At 43.3% G+C, this 15,313-nt stretch overlaps 1 protein-coding gene across 2 annotated transcripts in view; it reads left to right on the forward strand.

The window, feature by feature from the left end:
- Positions 1 to 15,313, forward strand: part of DHRS7B (dehydrogenase/reductase 7B) — a 43,551-nt gene continuing 28,238 nt past the window's right edge. Inside the window, exon 1 of one of the 2 annotated variants that reach the window (XM_052658080.1) lies at positions 1 to 62. Coding sequence is in view for 1 of the 2 variants with exons in the window: in XM_052658082.1 (XP_052514042.1) it covers positions 43 to 62 (20 nt within the window). In the remaining variant the exon portion in view is untranslated. The remainder of the gene's footprint in view (positions 63 to 15,313) is intronic. The other variant, XM_052658082.1, reaches the window with a different exon arrangement.

Here is a 15,313-nt window from a genome sequence, read left to right on the forward strand (position 1 = left end):
GCGAGGGAAAAATACGTCACGGGCTGGTGGCGTTGACGCGTCATGGTCTCCGCAGCAACCAGGTAGGGCTGCAAGCGGGGAACTTCGGTGGCTACTGGGGTCCCGCTCTAAACTGAGGCGCGTGGCGGATCCCGATTCGAGCGCGTCGCGCCCTCTTGAGGGGAACGAAGCGATGTGGAGGCTGAGCGGACCCGGAGGGGCGCCCGCGCCCGAGTTCGGGCTCGGCGGTTTTTTGGTGCAGAGTCTCTCCTTCGCTACTCCCTGAGCCTCGGTTTGAATGTGAAAGTGAAAGTCGCTCAGTCCGACTCTGCGACCCCATGGACTATACAGTCCACGGAATTCTCCCTGAATACTGGGGTAGGTAGCCTTTCCCTTCCCCAAGGGATCTTCCCAACCCAGGGATCGAACCCGGGTCTCCCGCATTGCAGGCGGATTCTTTACCACTGAGCCGCAAGGGAGCCTCGATTGGCTCGGCTACCAGTGGGTGTAGGCGGACGGCTGATCCGATTACCCAGGTTTCCCCGATTCCGCGCCTGGCATGGCCGGGGCTTGAGGCACCTGGCCCGTGCAGAGTTAGGGCATTAGGTACCCTTGTTCGGAGGCAGAGCAGGGTGGTACCTGCTGCGCGCCCGCGGGACGGCCACGACGTCTCAGGCTCTTGCGGCCTGTTCTCTGCCGTCCCCAAGTTGTGCGGCTTGGACTTGTGTTCTGATGTGCAGAATGCCCACCTATGAATTTGTTGAGAAGCGAGATGAGGTTGCACGTGGATGGTACACGATCCAGGAATTGCTTTTGATATCTCCAACCCGTGTGTGTGGAAAACAGAGAAAGTCAGTTTTTAGATCTAAGGGAGGACGGAAACAAAGTTAAATGGGGTGTACTGAAGAAAACGGAATGCCACAGAAAGGGTGAAACTGGTGACCCTGGGCTCTAGAATTGGAGGACACCAGAGCAAAGGGACATTTTGTCATTAAGGCATGGAGTTTCCTACCAGGAAGGAACGGCAGTTGTCCTAAAAGTGAAAGCCAATTGTTCCAACTACATGTGGCACAGAACAGGCTCAACAAATGGTACCCATAGAACCCTATTTTTAGTTTGTTTTGCTGTAGTGGTTTGAGTTGACAAGTTACTTTTAAAATAACTTTTTACCTTTATATACACATATGTTTAGTGAACATAATACTTGGTTCTCTTAATGAAATTACCAGGAAGTGCTTTTCACATCTTCCAACCTGTATGCAGGGAAAACAGAGAAAGTCAGTTGTTAGAAAAATGGCAGATAGAAAGAAAGATCCTCAACGTGGTGATACAGGGATTGCTGAGTCGTGTCCGACTCTTCGTGACCCCATGAAGTGCAGCCGGCCAGGCTCCTCTGTCCATGGAATTTCCCAGGCAAGAATACTGGAGTGGGTTTCCAGTTCCTTCTCTAGGGGTTCTTATGGACACAGGGATAGAACACATTTTGCCTCCTGCATGGCAGGTGGATCCTTTACCACTGACCACCAGGGAAGCCATGATTCAGGGATAGAATCAGCAAAAATGATCTAATTCTTAAGAAGGATAGGCAGGGAAATGACTTTTTTGAGAGCCCACCAGAATGACTGTGTGGATATCTCTTACTCCTAATGCAGGAGAGTGTAGTGAGTGGCATGACTGGTACTCCAGACCATTTTGAGGGAAGCAGGCTTTTAAAGGTAGGCGTCTAAAAATAAATAAATAAATAAATAAAAAATAAATAAATAAAGGTAGGGTTCTGGACTTCCCTGGTGGTCCAGTGATTAAAAATCCACCTGCCAATGTAGGAGACTCGGGTTCAGTCCCTGGCCCAGGAAGATTCCACGTGCTGCAGAGCATTGAAGTCTGTGAGCCACAATTAAGCCCCTTCGCCACAGCTGCTGAGCCCGAGTTCTAGAGCCCATGCACCCCAACTGGAGAAGCCACTGAAATGAGAAACCCACATACCACAACTAGAAAAAGTCTGCACACAGCAACAAAGACCCAGCACAGCCAAAAATAAATAAATAAAATCATTTAAAAATAAGACTAGTCTTCTATATAAAACATACTCATTCCAGTATAGGCATTGCTTTTGAAGAGGTCTTAGCTCAAGAATTTGTATTTAAAGATAATCTGAATTGTTGCCATAATACATCTTACCAGCCAGATGGAGGTTCCCAACTTTTTCCTAAGGTAATGAGGCTTCCATTTTCTCCTGTGGCTTATGTTGGGTGGGAGTGAGATGGAAGGAAGGGGTAGGGTTGTGATTAGGCCTTGGTAAAGGGTGACCAGTGACACTGAGTGCTCCTTCTCTCTGGGATTCTCTTGGTGGCATTTTGCTATTCCCTGAAGCAACATGATGAGATTTCCAGATTAACTGAAGTATATGTTATCCTAATAGGGCTGCTTTAAAGGAAGGCATCCTAAAAATGGGTATACATGGAAATAGAGGACCATTTAGTTAATCATTTTTCTTTGCAACATTTGGAGATTCTTTGGGATCATATATTTTATTCCAGTTCAGTTCAGTTGCTCAGTTGTGTCCAACTCTTTGCAACCCCATGGACTGCAGCATGCCTGGCTTCCCTGTCCATTACCAACTCCTGGAGCTTACTCAAACTCATGTCCATCGAGTTGATGATGCCATCCAACCATCTCATCCTCTGTTATCCCCTTCTCCTGCCTTCAATCTCTCCCAGCATCAGGGTCTTTTCCAATAAGTCAGTTCTTCGCATCAGGTGGCCAGAGTTTCAGCTTCAGCATCAGTCCCTCCAATGAATATTCAGGACTGATATACTTTAGGGTGGACTGGTTGGATCTCCTTGCAGTCCAAGGGACTCTCAAGAGTCTTCAACACCACAGTTCAAAAGCACCAATTCTTTGGCGCTCAGCTTTCTTTATGGTTCCACTCTCACATCCATACATGACTACTTGAAAAACTGTAGCTTTGACTAGACAGATCTGTGTTGGCAGAATAATGTTTCTGCTTTTTAATATGCTGTCAGGTTGATCATAGCTTTTCTTCAGGGAGCAAATGTCTTTTTATTTCATGGCTGCAATCACCATCTGCAGTGATTTTGGAGCCCAAGAAAATAAAGTCTCACTGTTTCTATTGTTTCCCTGTCTATTTGCCATGAAGTGATGGGGCCAGATGCCATGATCTTTGTTTTCTGAATGTTGAGCTTTAAGCCAACTTTTTCACTCTCCTCTTTCACTTTCATCAAGAGGCTTTTTAGTTCTTTGCTTTCTGCCTTAAGGGTGGTATCATCTGCGTATCTGAGGTTATTGATATTTCTCCCAGCAATCTTTTTTTTTTTTTTTCTCCCAGCAATCTTGATTCCAGCTTGTGCTTCATCCAGCCCAGCATTTTGCATGATGTACTCTGCATATAAGTTAAATAAGCAGGGTGACAGTATACAGCCTTGACATACTCCTTTTCCTATTTGGAACCAGTCTGTTGTTCCATGTCCAGTTCTCACTGTTGCTTCTTGACCTGTATACAAATTTCTCAGGAGGCAGGTCAGGTGGTCTGGTATTCCCATCTCTTGAAGAATTTTCCACAGTTTATTGTGATCCACACAGTCAAAGGCTTTGGCGTAGTCAATGAAGCAGAAGTAGATGTTTTACTGGAACTTTCTTGCTTTTTTTGATGATCCAACAGATGCTGGCAATTTGATTTCTGGTTCCTCTGCCTTTTCTAAATCCAGCTTGAACATCTGGAAGTTCACAGTTCATGTATTGTGAAGCCTGGCTTGGAGAATTTTGAGCATTACTTTGCTGGCGTATGAGTACAATTGTGCGGTAGTTTGAACATTCTCTGGCATTGCCTTTCTTTGGGATTGGAATGAAAACACCTTTTCTAGTCCTGTGGCCACTGCTGAGTTTTCCAAATCTGCTGGCATGTTGAGTGCAGCACTTTAACAGCATCATCTTTATTTCAGTATATTAATTAGTAGGGTGGGTGGGGTTTTTTATTGTAAAAAACACAGACTCTGGGGAAGAAAAAAAAACATTTAAACTATTGGCAAGGATCTTTGTTTTGATTTTTTTCTATGTTGTGGATGGATTAGGGATCTAAGATCATGGCATCTGGTCCCATCACTTCATGGGAAATAGATGGGGAAACAGTGGAAAAAATGTCAGGCTTTATTTTTGTGGGCTCCAAAATCACTGCAGATGGTGATTGCAGCCATGAAATTAAAAGACGCTTACTCCTTGGAAGGAAAGTTATGACCAACCTAGATAGCATATTCAAAAGCAGAGACATTACTCTGCCAACTAAGGTCCGTCTAGTCAAGGCTATGGTTTTTCCAGTAGTCATGTATGGATGTGAGAGTTGGACTATAAAGAAAGCTGAGCGCCAGAGAATTGATGCTTTTGAACTGTGATGTTGGAGAAGACTCTTGAGAGCCCTTTGGACTGCAAGGAGATCCATCCAGTCCATTCTAAAGGAGATCCATCCAGTCCATTCTAAAGGAGATCAGCCCTGGGTGTTAATTGGAAGGACTGATGCTAAAGCTGAAACTCCAATACTTTGGTCACCTCATGCGAAGAGTTGACTCATTAGAAAAGACTCTGATGCTGGGAGGGATTGAGGGCAGGAGGAGAAGGGGACGACAGAGGATGAGGTGGTTGGATGGCATCACTGATTCGATGGACATGAGTTTGAGTAAACTCCAGGAGTTGGTGATGGACAGGCAGGCCTGGCATGGTGCAATTCATGGCATCACAGAGTCGGACACGACTGAGCGACTGAACTGAACTGAACTGAATGTGTGGCATATACCATGCCATGTAGTCAAAAAGAAAGTACGTTTTTAGTTCTGTTTTTACAGATGAAGAAATTGAGACTTGGGGAAGTTAAATAGTGTGTCTAAAATAGGAAGATCTAAGCGAAGATGGAAACAAAGTTAAATGGGGAGTTCTGGGGATGCGGAATGCCACAGGAAGGGGGAAGCAGGTGACCCTGGGATGCTGGAGCACACTGGAGCAAAGGGCCGTTTTGTCATTAAGGTGTGGAGTTTCCTACTAGAAAGGAAGAGCAGTTGTCCTAAAGGCGAAAACCTGTTGTTCTAACTACATGTCCTGGACTGAGGTCAGCACTGCCTGACTGAGGTCCTTTAGGTTTTGAAGCCCAGGTTTGGAATTTCCTTCCCTGAAATAATGGATTCTTCATGTGCTTTGCTTTGAGAGAACCTGATGCTGTGCACAGAATCCAGGAAGTAAATATGTGATCACCTGACATCCTCCAAGACGCTTGGTTCTATGCTGTTGCTGTTTAGTTGCTAAGTTGTGTCGGACTCTTTGAGACCCCATGGACTATAGTTCATCAGATAGACAGGTCTATTTCATGATTCTTTTAGCTGATACATTCTTATAGTATCATCTAGAAATACTTTTTTGTTCTGTAACTTCCCTGGTGGTCCAGTGGCTGACTCTGCACTTCCAGTGCAGGGGTCCCAGGTTCAATCCCTGGTTGGAACTAGATCTCACATGCTGCAAGTAAGTTCTCACACTGCAACTAAGAATTCAGCTTGCAGCAATGGAAGATCGAAGGTCCTGCAAGCTGCAACTAAGACCCAGTACAGCCAAATAAATAAAAATAAATAAATGCTTTAAAAGTATTTTTTATTCAGATTTGCAACTATATGTTTGCATTAGGGAGCTGTATTTGTGCCTGAGTCTAGAGCATGGAATGTGTCTTCCCTACCACATACACTCCTCTTTTTCTCCATTTTCTAAGAAAATAATATTTAATAGTCACTGAGAGTCTTAGCACTATGCTAAGCAGTTATTGGATTATTCAATCCCTACAATAGTCCTGTAAAGTAGGAATATTTATCTTAATTTATAGTGGAAGAAGTGAACTCAGGGATGGGAAGAAATTTATCCCTGAGATAGTAAGGGCAGAGTCAGTTTCATGTCACTCCAAAAGCTAGTGCTTATCTGTATATTTCATTCATCCCTTCATTCACAGATATTTAAGGAACAGCTGGTTTGTACCAGCAGTTGCTGTATATTGGGGATACACTGATGGCCAAAGCAGACACAGCCCCTGTCCTCAAGTAGCAACTTGGGTTGAAGTAGCAACTCATCAGCAATGAGTCTAGCATGGGAGACAGAACGCAAGTAGAAAATGACCAACTAAATATTGACACTGGTGGTGGTACCCACCGTGGAGACAGTAGAGGGGGCTGTGAGGATATATAATGGGGCCACTGGCAGCACCTGAGGTGAGGAAGGACAGGGTCAGCTTTCCTGAGCAGGTAGTATTCAGCTGAGACCTTAAGGACAGACTTGGAGTTCAGCTGAGCAAAGAGTGAAGAGAAGGAGGACTCACGTGAGACCCCAAGGGTCGGAGGGGCCATGTCTGGTCCTTATGGGCCAGCGGTAGAGAGTGCTTCCAAGGCAGACGCAGACACAGCTTGGAACTCATTTGAGCAATGCTGCACCCCAGGGTGTATTTGCTTCCCTGGTAGCTCAGTTGGTAAAGAATCTGCCTGCAATGCAGGAGACCCTGGTTCGATTCCTGGGTTGGGAAGATCCACTGGAGAAGGGATAAGCTACCCACTCCAGTATTCTTGGGCTTCCCTTGTGGCTCAGCTGGTAAAGAATCCACCTGCAATGTGGGAGACTTGGGTTCGATTCCTGGGTTGGAAAGATCTGTTGGAGAAGGGAAAGGCTACCCACTGCAGTATTCTGGCCTGGAGTGGACTGTATAGTCCATGGGGTTGCAAAGAGTTGGACACGACTGAGCAACTTTCACTTTCATTTAATCAACTCCACAGACTGTGTCAGTATTCCAGCTCCTGGTCTCCTCCTTCAGACATGGTTAGGCCTCTGGTTGCCTTGGCTGGGGACGGGTGTCTGGAGGAGCAGAGACCTCAGTGTCGGTAACTTGTGTGGCAAAACTGAATAAACAGGTGTTTCCAGTGTTGTATTTCATCCTGTTTGTCTGTGGTTTGCAAAATTATTTAACATTTTTTAGTCTCATGATGGTCCAAGTCCTATGTTAGTTACCTAGGGTACAAACATATATTTATTTGCCTTCCATTTAAGATGCTACAGTTGTTCTATCAATATTATTCTTCAGATGTGTTTATTTGCCATTTGCTGTGTGCTGGGCATTGTGCTAGGGACATAGCATGAGCAAACAGACATGGTCTCTGTCCTCCTGGAGTTTAAGGTCCCACTGGGGCTGGAGGACAGAGAGGGAGAGGAAGTGAGTCAGGGAGATGGGGCTGGACAGGTAGGCAGGGGTCAGACCTTGCAGGCCTCACAGGTCATGAGAGTTGTTCAGGGCTTCTGCTCAGAATGGTGGGAGGCCATTGAAGGATCTCATTCAGGAGAATAGAACCAGCAGGTGTATTTATGAAAGATCACTCTAGCTCCTTCTTTGGTGGAGGTGGAAGTCATGGGTGTGAGAGCTATTTAAAAGGTAGGATCAGTGGTAATACGTTCATTCTGGGCTGAGACAGAAGAGGGAAGTTCAGGGCTGATTTGTTTTCTGACCTGTGTGCCTGAGATCAGAACCCAGAGGAAGGACATAAGTTCAGTTTTGAGTAAGATGTCTTTGCAGTAATCTAGATGGGGTGTCACACAGCATGTGGAATCTTAGCTCCCCAGCCAGGGATGGAACCTCTACCCGCTGCAGTGGAAACATGAAGTCGTAAGCCCTGGGCCGCCAGGGAAGTAAGTCCCCACCTTTTCCTTATTGAGAGAGCTGTCAAAGTGGGACCAATGAAGTGGTCTAATGACAATACAGTTTTGCTACGTTTACGCTGAGGACAGATAAAAATAATATCTCCTGCCACCCTGGAAAATACTGTCCACAAATGTGGAGAAGGAAGTATTAAACAGGCACTAACCGAAAGTGGGATACAATAAAGGCAGTCTGCTAATGAGACTACAAAACAGAGAAACCCTTACCATTTGTAGACCATTGCGTACATAGTCTCAAGATTATTGATAGTTTGTCTCCTTGTAAAAAGATGAGACAGCACCATTTTCTGTATGTGCTTTCATCCTAAATTCACCTGGTGATTGGGGTGGCCATCTGTGCTATTTTTCTGAAGGAGAAATAAAACATCCTTAATTTTCTACTTATTTGTTTGTTTGGCCGCACTGGTTCTCCATGGCTGTGCGTGCACTTTCTTTAGTTGTGGCGAGCGGGAGCTGCTCTCTAGCTGTGTTACACTGGCTGCAGTAGTTGGGGCTCGTGGGCTCTAGAGCACAGGATTAGCAGCTGTGGTGCACGGGCTCAGTTGCTCCATGGCATCTTGGAATCTTCCCAAACCAGGGATCAAACCCATGTCTCCTACACGGGCAGGTGGATTCTCAGCCACTGGACCATCAGGGAAGTTCATTTCTGGAAGAGGCTGAAACTGGTTAGGTGAAGTTTGGTCACATGGACCTCAGTATCAGTGACTCCATTTAACACCAGTCTCAAAGCACAAGACCTTTGGTAGGTAATGTTATGATTTTATGCAGAAATAAACCCTCTGTTTGTCTGCTGTGGAAGCTTGTAAATATGGGGATGGAAAGTGATATTGAATGGCATGTAAATTCTGCTCGGAAGCTAAGGAAATTCAATGGCCTCTCTTTTAGATTCTACCTGAGCTGTCCCTTCCGTCTTCTGAAGTTCAGGGTAACCTGAGACTTGGCTCCTAAACTGCTTACTGGAGGTTCAGATCTGTTGATGGCAGCTGAAGTGATTGAGTATTGCTTACCAGTAGTTTGAATTCATTTGCTGTAATCAGCTCTTTTTTTTTTTTGGCTGTGCCATATTCCAGTTCTCTCATCAGGGATTGAACCTGCACCCCTGCAGTGGAAGTGCAGAGTCCCAACCACTGGACCACCAGGAAAGTCCTCAATAAGTAATTTCTTAAATTATGGTAATTTTTTTCAGACAGTGTTGCTCAAATGGTTACTCTTCAAAAAGTTTACTTAGAATTTTTTTTTTTTTAAATACAACTTTGTAGGAAAATGTCTGTTATATTCATTGGTGTGTTGCATGTTGTAGAATATTGTATTGTGTAGAAGGGTCTCGATTAATGAAAAAAGAGAAGGTTGATTTATTGTTCATTGGTGAATGAAAAGAGATAAGGAAATTTTAACTACAGTTGACCCTTGAATAACATGGGTTTGAACTACAAAATCCATAGATTTAGAATAGGCAGGTTATTAAACAAACAAACAAAAAAACCCCACCAGTAACTATACCAGTCTCCAACAGGGAAAATCAGAATCTAGAGTTGCTGCAGTGTAGTATCAGAATGACACTGAGGTGGTCGTGTCAGGTGTAGTATCAGGTGTTCAAAAAAAAGTTATAAGACATGAAAAAACAAAGTGTGACTTGAACTCAGAGGGTAAAAGCATTCCATGGAAGCTGACCCTCAGTTCAGTTCAGTCACTCAGTCGTGTCCGACTCTTTGCGACCCCATGAATCGCAGCACACCAGGCCTCCGTGTCCATCACCAACTCCCAGAGTTCACTCAGACTCACGTCCATCGAGTCAGTGATGCCATCCAGCCATCTCATCCTCTGTCGTCCCCTTCTCCTCCTGCCCCCAATCCCTCCCAGCATCAGAGTCTTTTCTAATGAGTCAACTCTTTGCATGAGGTGGCCAAAGTACTGGAGTTTCAGCTTTAGCATCATTCCTTCCAAAGAAATCCCAGGGCTGATCTCCTTCAGAATGGACTGGTTGGATCTCCTTGCAGTCCAAGGGACTCTCAAGAGTCTTCTCCAACACCACAGTTCAAAAGCATCAATTCTTCGGTGCTCAGCTTTCTTTATAGTCCAACTCTCACATCCATACATGACTACTGGAAAAACCATAGCCTTGACTAGACGGACCTTAGTTGGCAGAGTAATGTCTCTGCTTTTGAATATGCTATCTAGGTTGGTCATAACTTTCCTTCCAAGGAGTAAGCATCTTTTAATTTCATGGCTGCAATCACCATCTGTAGTGATTTTGGAGCCCCCCAAAATAGTCTGACACTGTTTCCACTGTTTCCCCATCTATTTCCCATGAAGTGATGGGGCCAGATGCCATGATCTTTGTTTTTTGAATGTCGAGCTTTAAGCCAACTTTTTCACTCTCCTCTTTCACTTTCATCAAGAGGCTTTTTATTTTACTCATTTATTTTTTTTCATTTTTTTTTCAAGAGGCTTTTTAGTTCCTCTTCACTCTCTGCCATAAGGGTGGTGTCATCTGCATATCTGAGGTTATTGATATTTCTCCTGGCAATCTTGATTCCAGCTTATGTTTCTTCCAGTCCAGCGTTTCTCATGATGTACTCTGCATAGAAGTTAAATAAGCAGGGTGACGATATACAGCCTTGATGTACTCCTTTTCCTGTTTGGAACCAGTCTGTTGTTCCATGTCCAGTTCTAACTGTTGCTTCCTGGCCTGCATACAGATTTCTCAAGAGGCAGGTCAGGTGGTCTGGTATTCCCATCTCTCTCAGAATCTTCCACAGTTTATTATGATCCACACAGTCAAAAGCTTTGGCATAGTCAATAAAGCAGAAATAGATGTTTTTCTGGAACTCTCTTGCTTTTTCCATGATCCAGCGGATGTTGGCAGTTTGATCTCTGGTCCCTCTGCCTTTTTTAAAACCAGCGTGAACATCAGGAAGTTCATGGTTCACGTATTGCTGAAGCCTGGCTTGGAGAATTTTGAGCATGACTTTACTAGCATGTGAGATGAGTGGAATTGTGCGGTAGTTTGAGCATTCTTTGGCATTGCCTTTCTTCGCGATTGGAATGAAAACTGACCTTTTCCAGTCCTGTGGCCACTGCTGAGTTTTCCAAATTTGCTGGCATATTGAGTGCAGCACTTTCACAGCATCATCTTTGAGGATTTGAAATAGCTCCACTGGAATTCCATCACCTCCACTAGCTTTGTTCATAGTGATGCTTTCTAAGGCCCACTTGACTTCACATTCCAGGATGTCTGGCTCTAGATGAGTGATCGCACCATCGTGATTATCCGGGTCATGAAGATCTTTTTTGTACAGTTCTTCCGTGTATTCTTGCCACCTCTTCTTAATATCTTTTGCTTCTGTTAGGTCCATACCATTTCTGTCCTTTATCGAGCCCATCTTTGCATGAAATGTTCCCTTGGTATCTCTAATTTTCTTGAAGAGATCTCTAGTATTTCCCATTCTGTTGTTTTCCTCTATTTCTTTGCATTGATTGCTGAAGAAGGCTTTCTTATCTCTCCTTGCTATTCTTTGGAACTCTGCATTCAGATGCTTATATCTTTCCTTTTCTCCTTTGCTTTTCACATTGGCCCAAATGTTGGACTTAAGAGGACAGAGACTCCAAAACAGCTCTTATAAATATGTTCAGATAACTAAAGGAAACCATGTTTAAAGAGTTAAAGGGAAATATGATGACATTGATCCTACAAATTGATCCTATAAATTCATAATCTAAATAAAGAGAGCATATAAAAGAGAACCAGGTACCAACTCTGGAGCTGAAAGGCACAATAACTGAAATGAAGAACGGTTTGGAGGGACTCAGTAGCAGATTTGAGATGGCAGTCAAACTTGAGAAAGATCAGTAGAAATCATCCAATCTAAAGAGCAGAACAAAGGTGGAAGGCAAATTAAGAGAGCTGCAGATGTCCACAGGATATCAAGGGTACCAACCTTTGGAAGTCCCAGAAGAAGAGGAGAGAGAGAATGGGGTAGGAAAAACGTATTTAAAGAAATAATGTCCTGATATCTCCAAATCTGATGAACAATGTTATATTAGTTTCCTATTGTTGCTGTAATAAGTTACCACAAACACAGTAGCTTAAAACCCCTCCAAGCTATTATATTATGGTCTTGGTGGTCAGAAGTCCTAAAATCAAGGTGTCAGCAGGCCATGTTCCTTCTGTAGGCTCTGGAAGACAGTCTGTCCACTTGCCTCCCCCTGTCTCCAGGCCACCGGCATCCGTTGGCCCAGGGCCTCCTCACATCACTTCAACCTCTTGTTGCTCAGCAGTTGTCGTATCTAGTCTATGACTCAACCCTCCTCCCTCCCTGTGTGAGGACCCCTGTAATTATACTGGGCCAGATATATTCAGGATAATCTTCCCCATCTCAAGGTGCTTAATTTCACTATATCTGAAAGTCCCTTTTACCGCATCAGTTTGATAACATACTCATTGTTTCTGGAGGTCCACATATGGAATCCCCCCATCTTTGGGGTGTATTATTCAGGTTGCTATATATATTAATATACATATCCAAGAAACCCACGTTAAATATAAAGACACATATAGATGGAGAGTGAAGGGAGAGAGCCATGCCAGCACTAATGAAATAGGAGTAGCTATATTAATTTTAGAGAAGACTTCTGGGTAAGGACAGTGATCAGGAATAAAGAAGGACATGGCATAATGATAAAGGGGTCACTACCCCAAGATGACATGACATTCATCAATGTGTGTGTACCTAACATCAAAGTGTCAAGCTCCACGAGGCAAAAACTGATAGGACTCCAAAGAGAAATAAATGAATTAGTGTCACTGGAGACCTCAGTACGACTTATCGGAAACAGACAGATCCAGCAGGCAGTAAAGCAGTAAGGACTTCTTCGAACTCAGTAGTACCATCAGTCACCTGAGTATCACTGACATCTGTGGTCTGCTTCATCCCACAAAAGTACATCACATATTCTTCTGAAGCTGGACCATGTTCTGGGCCATAAAGACACACCTTAACAGATTTAAAAGAATAGAAAACATACTGCTCTGAGACCACGATGGGACTAAAGTAGAAATCAGTAACAGAAAGCTGGAAAATCCCCAAATACTTGCAGATTAAACAGTACATGTCTAAATAACACATGTCAACAAAGAAATCTTTAGAGAAACTTAACAATATTTTGAACTCAGGGAGTTCCCTGGCAGTCCAGTGGTTAGGCCTTCGTGCTTTTCCTGCCGTGTCCCGGTTTCAGTCCCTGGTTGGGGAACTAAGATCTCACAGGCTGCACAGAGTGGTAAAAATTTGGGAGGGGGGAACTAAATAGAGATGAAAACACAGTTTATACACAACGTGGAGGAAGTAGTGAAAGCAATGCTTAGAACTCTATACCGTGGAATACACGTATTAAACAAGAAGATCTGAATCAACCCTTTAAACTTCCACTTTAGGAAACAAGTAAGCAGAAAAAAAATTATAGAAACTAGAGTGGGCCTGGGACAGTCAGGCGACTTGCTCTGCAGTAACCTGGTCTCAGGTACCATCGAAGGTCCAAATCAAGGCCCACCCACCTTGCTGCCCATGAAGATGGCATTGCCATTTGACATTGGCCAGTTTGTTCCTCTTGATGTTCTATTTGGTAGTATTTTTTAGCTAGCTTTACTTTACAAGGTTGATACTTAGAGTGTAGCTAATTATTCACTTTTCTAACCTTATTTTAGCAAAGCTGAGCATGAAGGAGAAATTATACAAACGCTCGAAGAGAAAAACACAGCAAACTCCCGTATACCCACTGCCTGGTGTCAATCCCGGTGTCAAAGGCATCGGCATTTTGTTACACTGGGAGCAAAGAAACTTAAATCTTGCATTTCCTGGTTCATTTATTTGATTTTAAAATGTGTTTGCTTTCACCTTATTCTGTGGCTAAGCTTATTAATGCTAACATGACCAGAAAAATTTGTTATTTAACAGTGTATATTGACTTTCTGGTTTAAATGCAGTTTAAAAAGATAGCCTTTTTGTTGTTACATACTCTAACAATAAATGTGGTGAAAGCATGAAAGACATTTTTGATTTAAGGTTTTTTTTTTCTTTTACTATAAGCTCTGGGCTTTGCCAAGTAATTTTTTCCAAGCCTGAAAAGGCTCTGAGTGAGAAATATGGGGGGAAATTGGTGTGGGGAAAAGTAAAGCTGCCAACAGTGTTTGTTGAGATAAACAGCTTGACTGATGGCCGCTGTGCCCTGACCTTTGGCGACAGGGCTATGTCCTTGGGGAGTGATTGGTGGGGTGCTGGAAATAGTGACAGGGCCCCGGCAAAGCTATTTTTAAGTGAAAGCTTAGCGGCTGGCTCTGGGAAACCCTCTCTGGTTACTCTGCTTCTTTAGTCCTTCCAGGATGGAGGGTCCTTTCCATATATTTTCTGGCATTAAAGTGAGGATGCTTCAAGTGGAAGCATTATAAAAATGGCCTCAGAATAAAGGGCCTTTCATAGTTACATTTCACAATTATGTTTTCATTTCTAAAAATAACTTGGAGTTGGAAATCAGAGTGAACCATCATCCTAAGTAAATTGTCTAAGAGAGAACAGTGGGCTAAGGCAAATCTATCCAAATCCATGAGGAAATTAATGTTAGAATTTTTAAATTATCTAATTTCAGGCATGAACCTACTTGAAATTAGATAGCATTTAATGTTTTATCCTTTATGAGTGACATACTTAAATATTTTTATTGTAAAAAAAATACATAATTTAAATTTACATCATTAACCATTTTTAAAGGTATAGTTCAAAGGTGCTAAATACGTTTATAATGTACCGCTCTCCCCACCATCTGTCTCCAGAATTCTTTTCATCTTGTAAAATGGAAACTTTGTACCCATTAAAACACAGCTCCCCATTTCCTTCCCTGCCCCCAGCGCCTGGCAACCCCCAATTTTCTGCCCCTACGGATTTGACTACTCTAAGTAGCTCATGTAAGTGGACTCATGTAGTATTTGCTTTTGTGTCTGGTTTATTTCACTTAGCATAAACGTTTATAAGGTTCATCCATGTTGTAGCATGTGTCAGAATTTGCTTCCTTTTCAAGCTGAACTGTGTTTCTATATCCTGTTGTATTCACGTATCACATTTTGCTTGGGTAGTCTCTCTGTGTTTTCTCTGTTGTGCATAATGCTGCTGTGAACATGGGGGCACAGGTGTTTTTTCAAGACCCTGCTCTCAGTTCTTTTGCATGTGTATCCAGCAGTAGAATTGCTGGATCATGTGATAATTCTATTTTTAATTGTTTTGAGGACGCTCCATAGTGTTTTTTTCAGTGGCCATACCATTTCACATTCTCACCCACGGTGCATAAGGTTCTAATTTCTCCATACCCTCACACTTTGCATTTTCTGTTTTTTTTTTTTATAACAGTCATTCTAATGAGTGTGAGGTGGTATCTCATTGTATTCATAGTTATTATTTGCATTTTACTAATGACTAATGGCAACCCACTCCAGTACTCTTGCCTGGAAAATCCCATGGACGGAGGAGCCAGTCCATGGGGTAGCGAAGAGTTGGACACGACTGAGCGACTTCGCCTTCACTTTTCACTTTCATGCATTGGAGACGGA

This window comes from Budorcas taxicolor, chromosome 19 (genome assembly GCF_023091745.1).
Source record: "Budorcas taxicolor isolate Tak-1 chromosome 19, Takin1.1, whole genome shotgun sequence".
NCBI lineage: Eukaryota > Metazoa > Chordata > Mammalia > Artiodactyla > Bovidae > Budorcas > Budorcas taxicolor.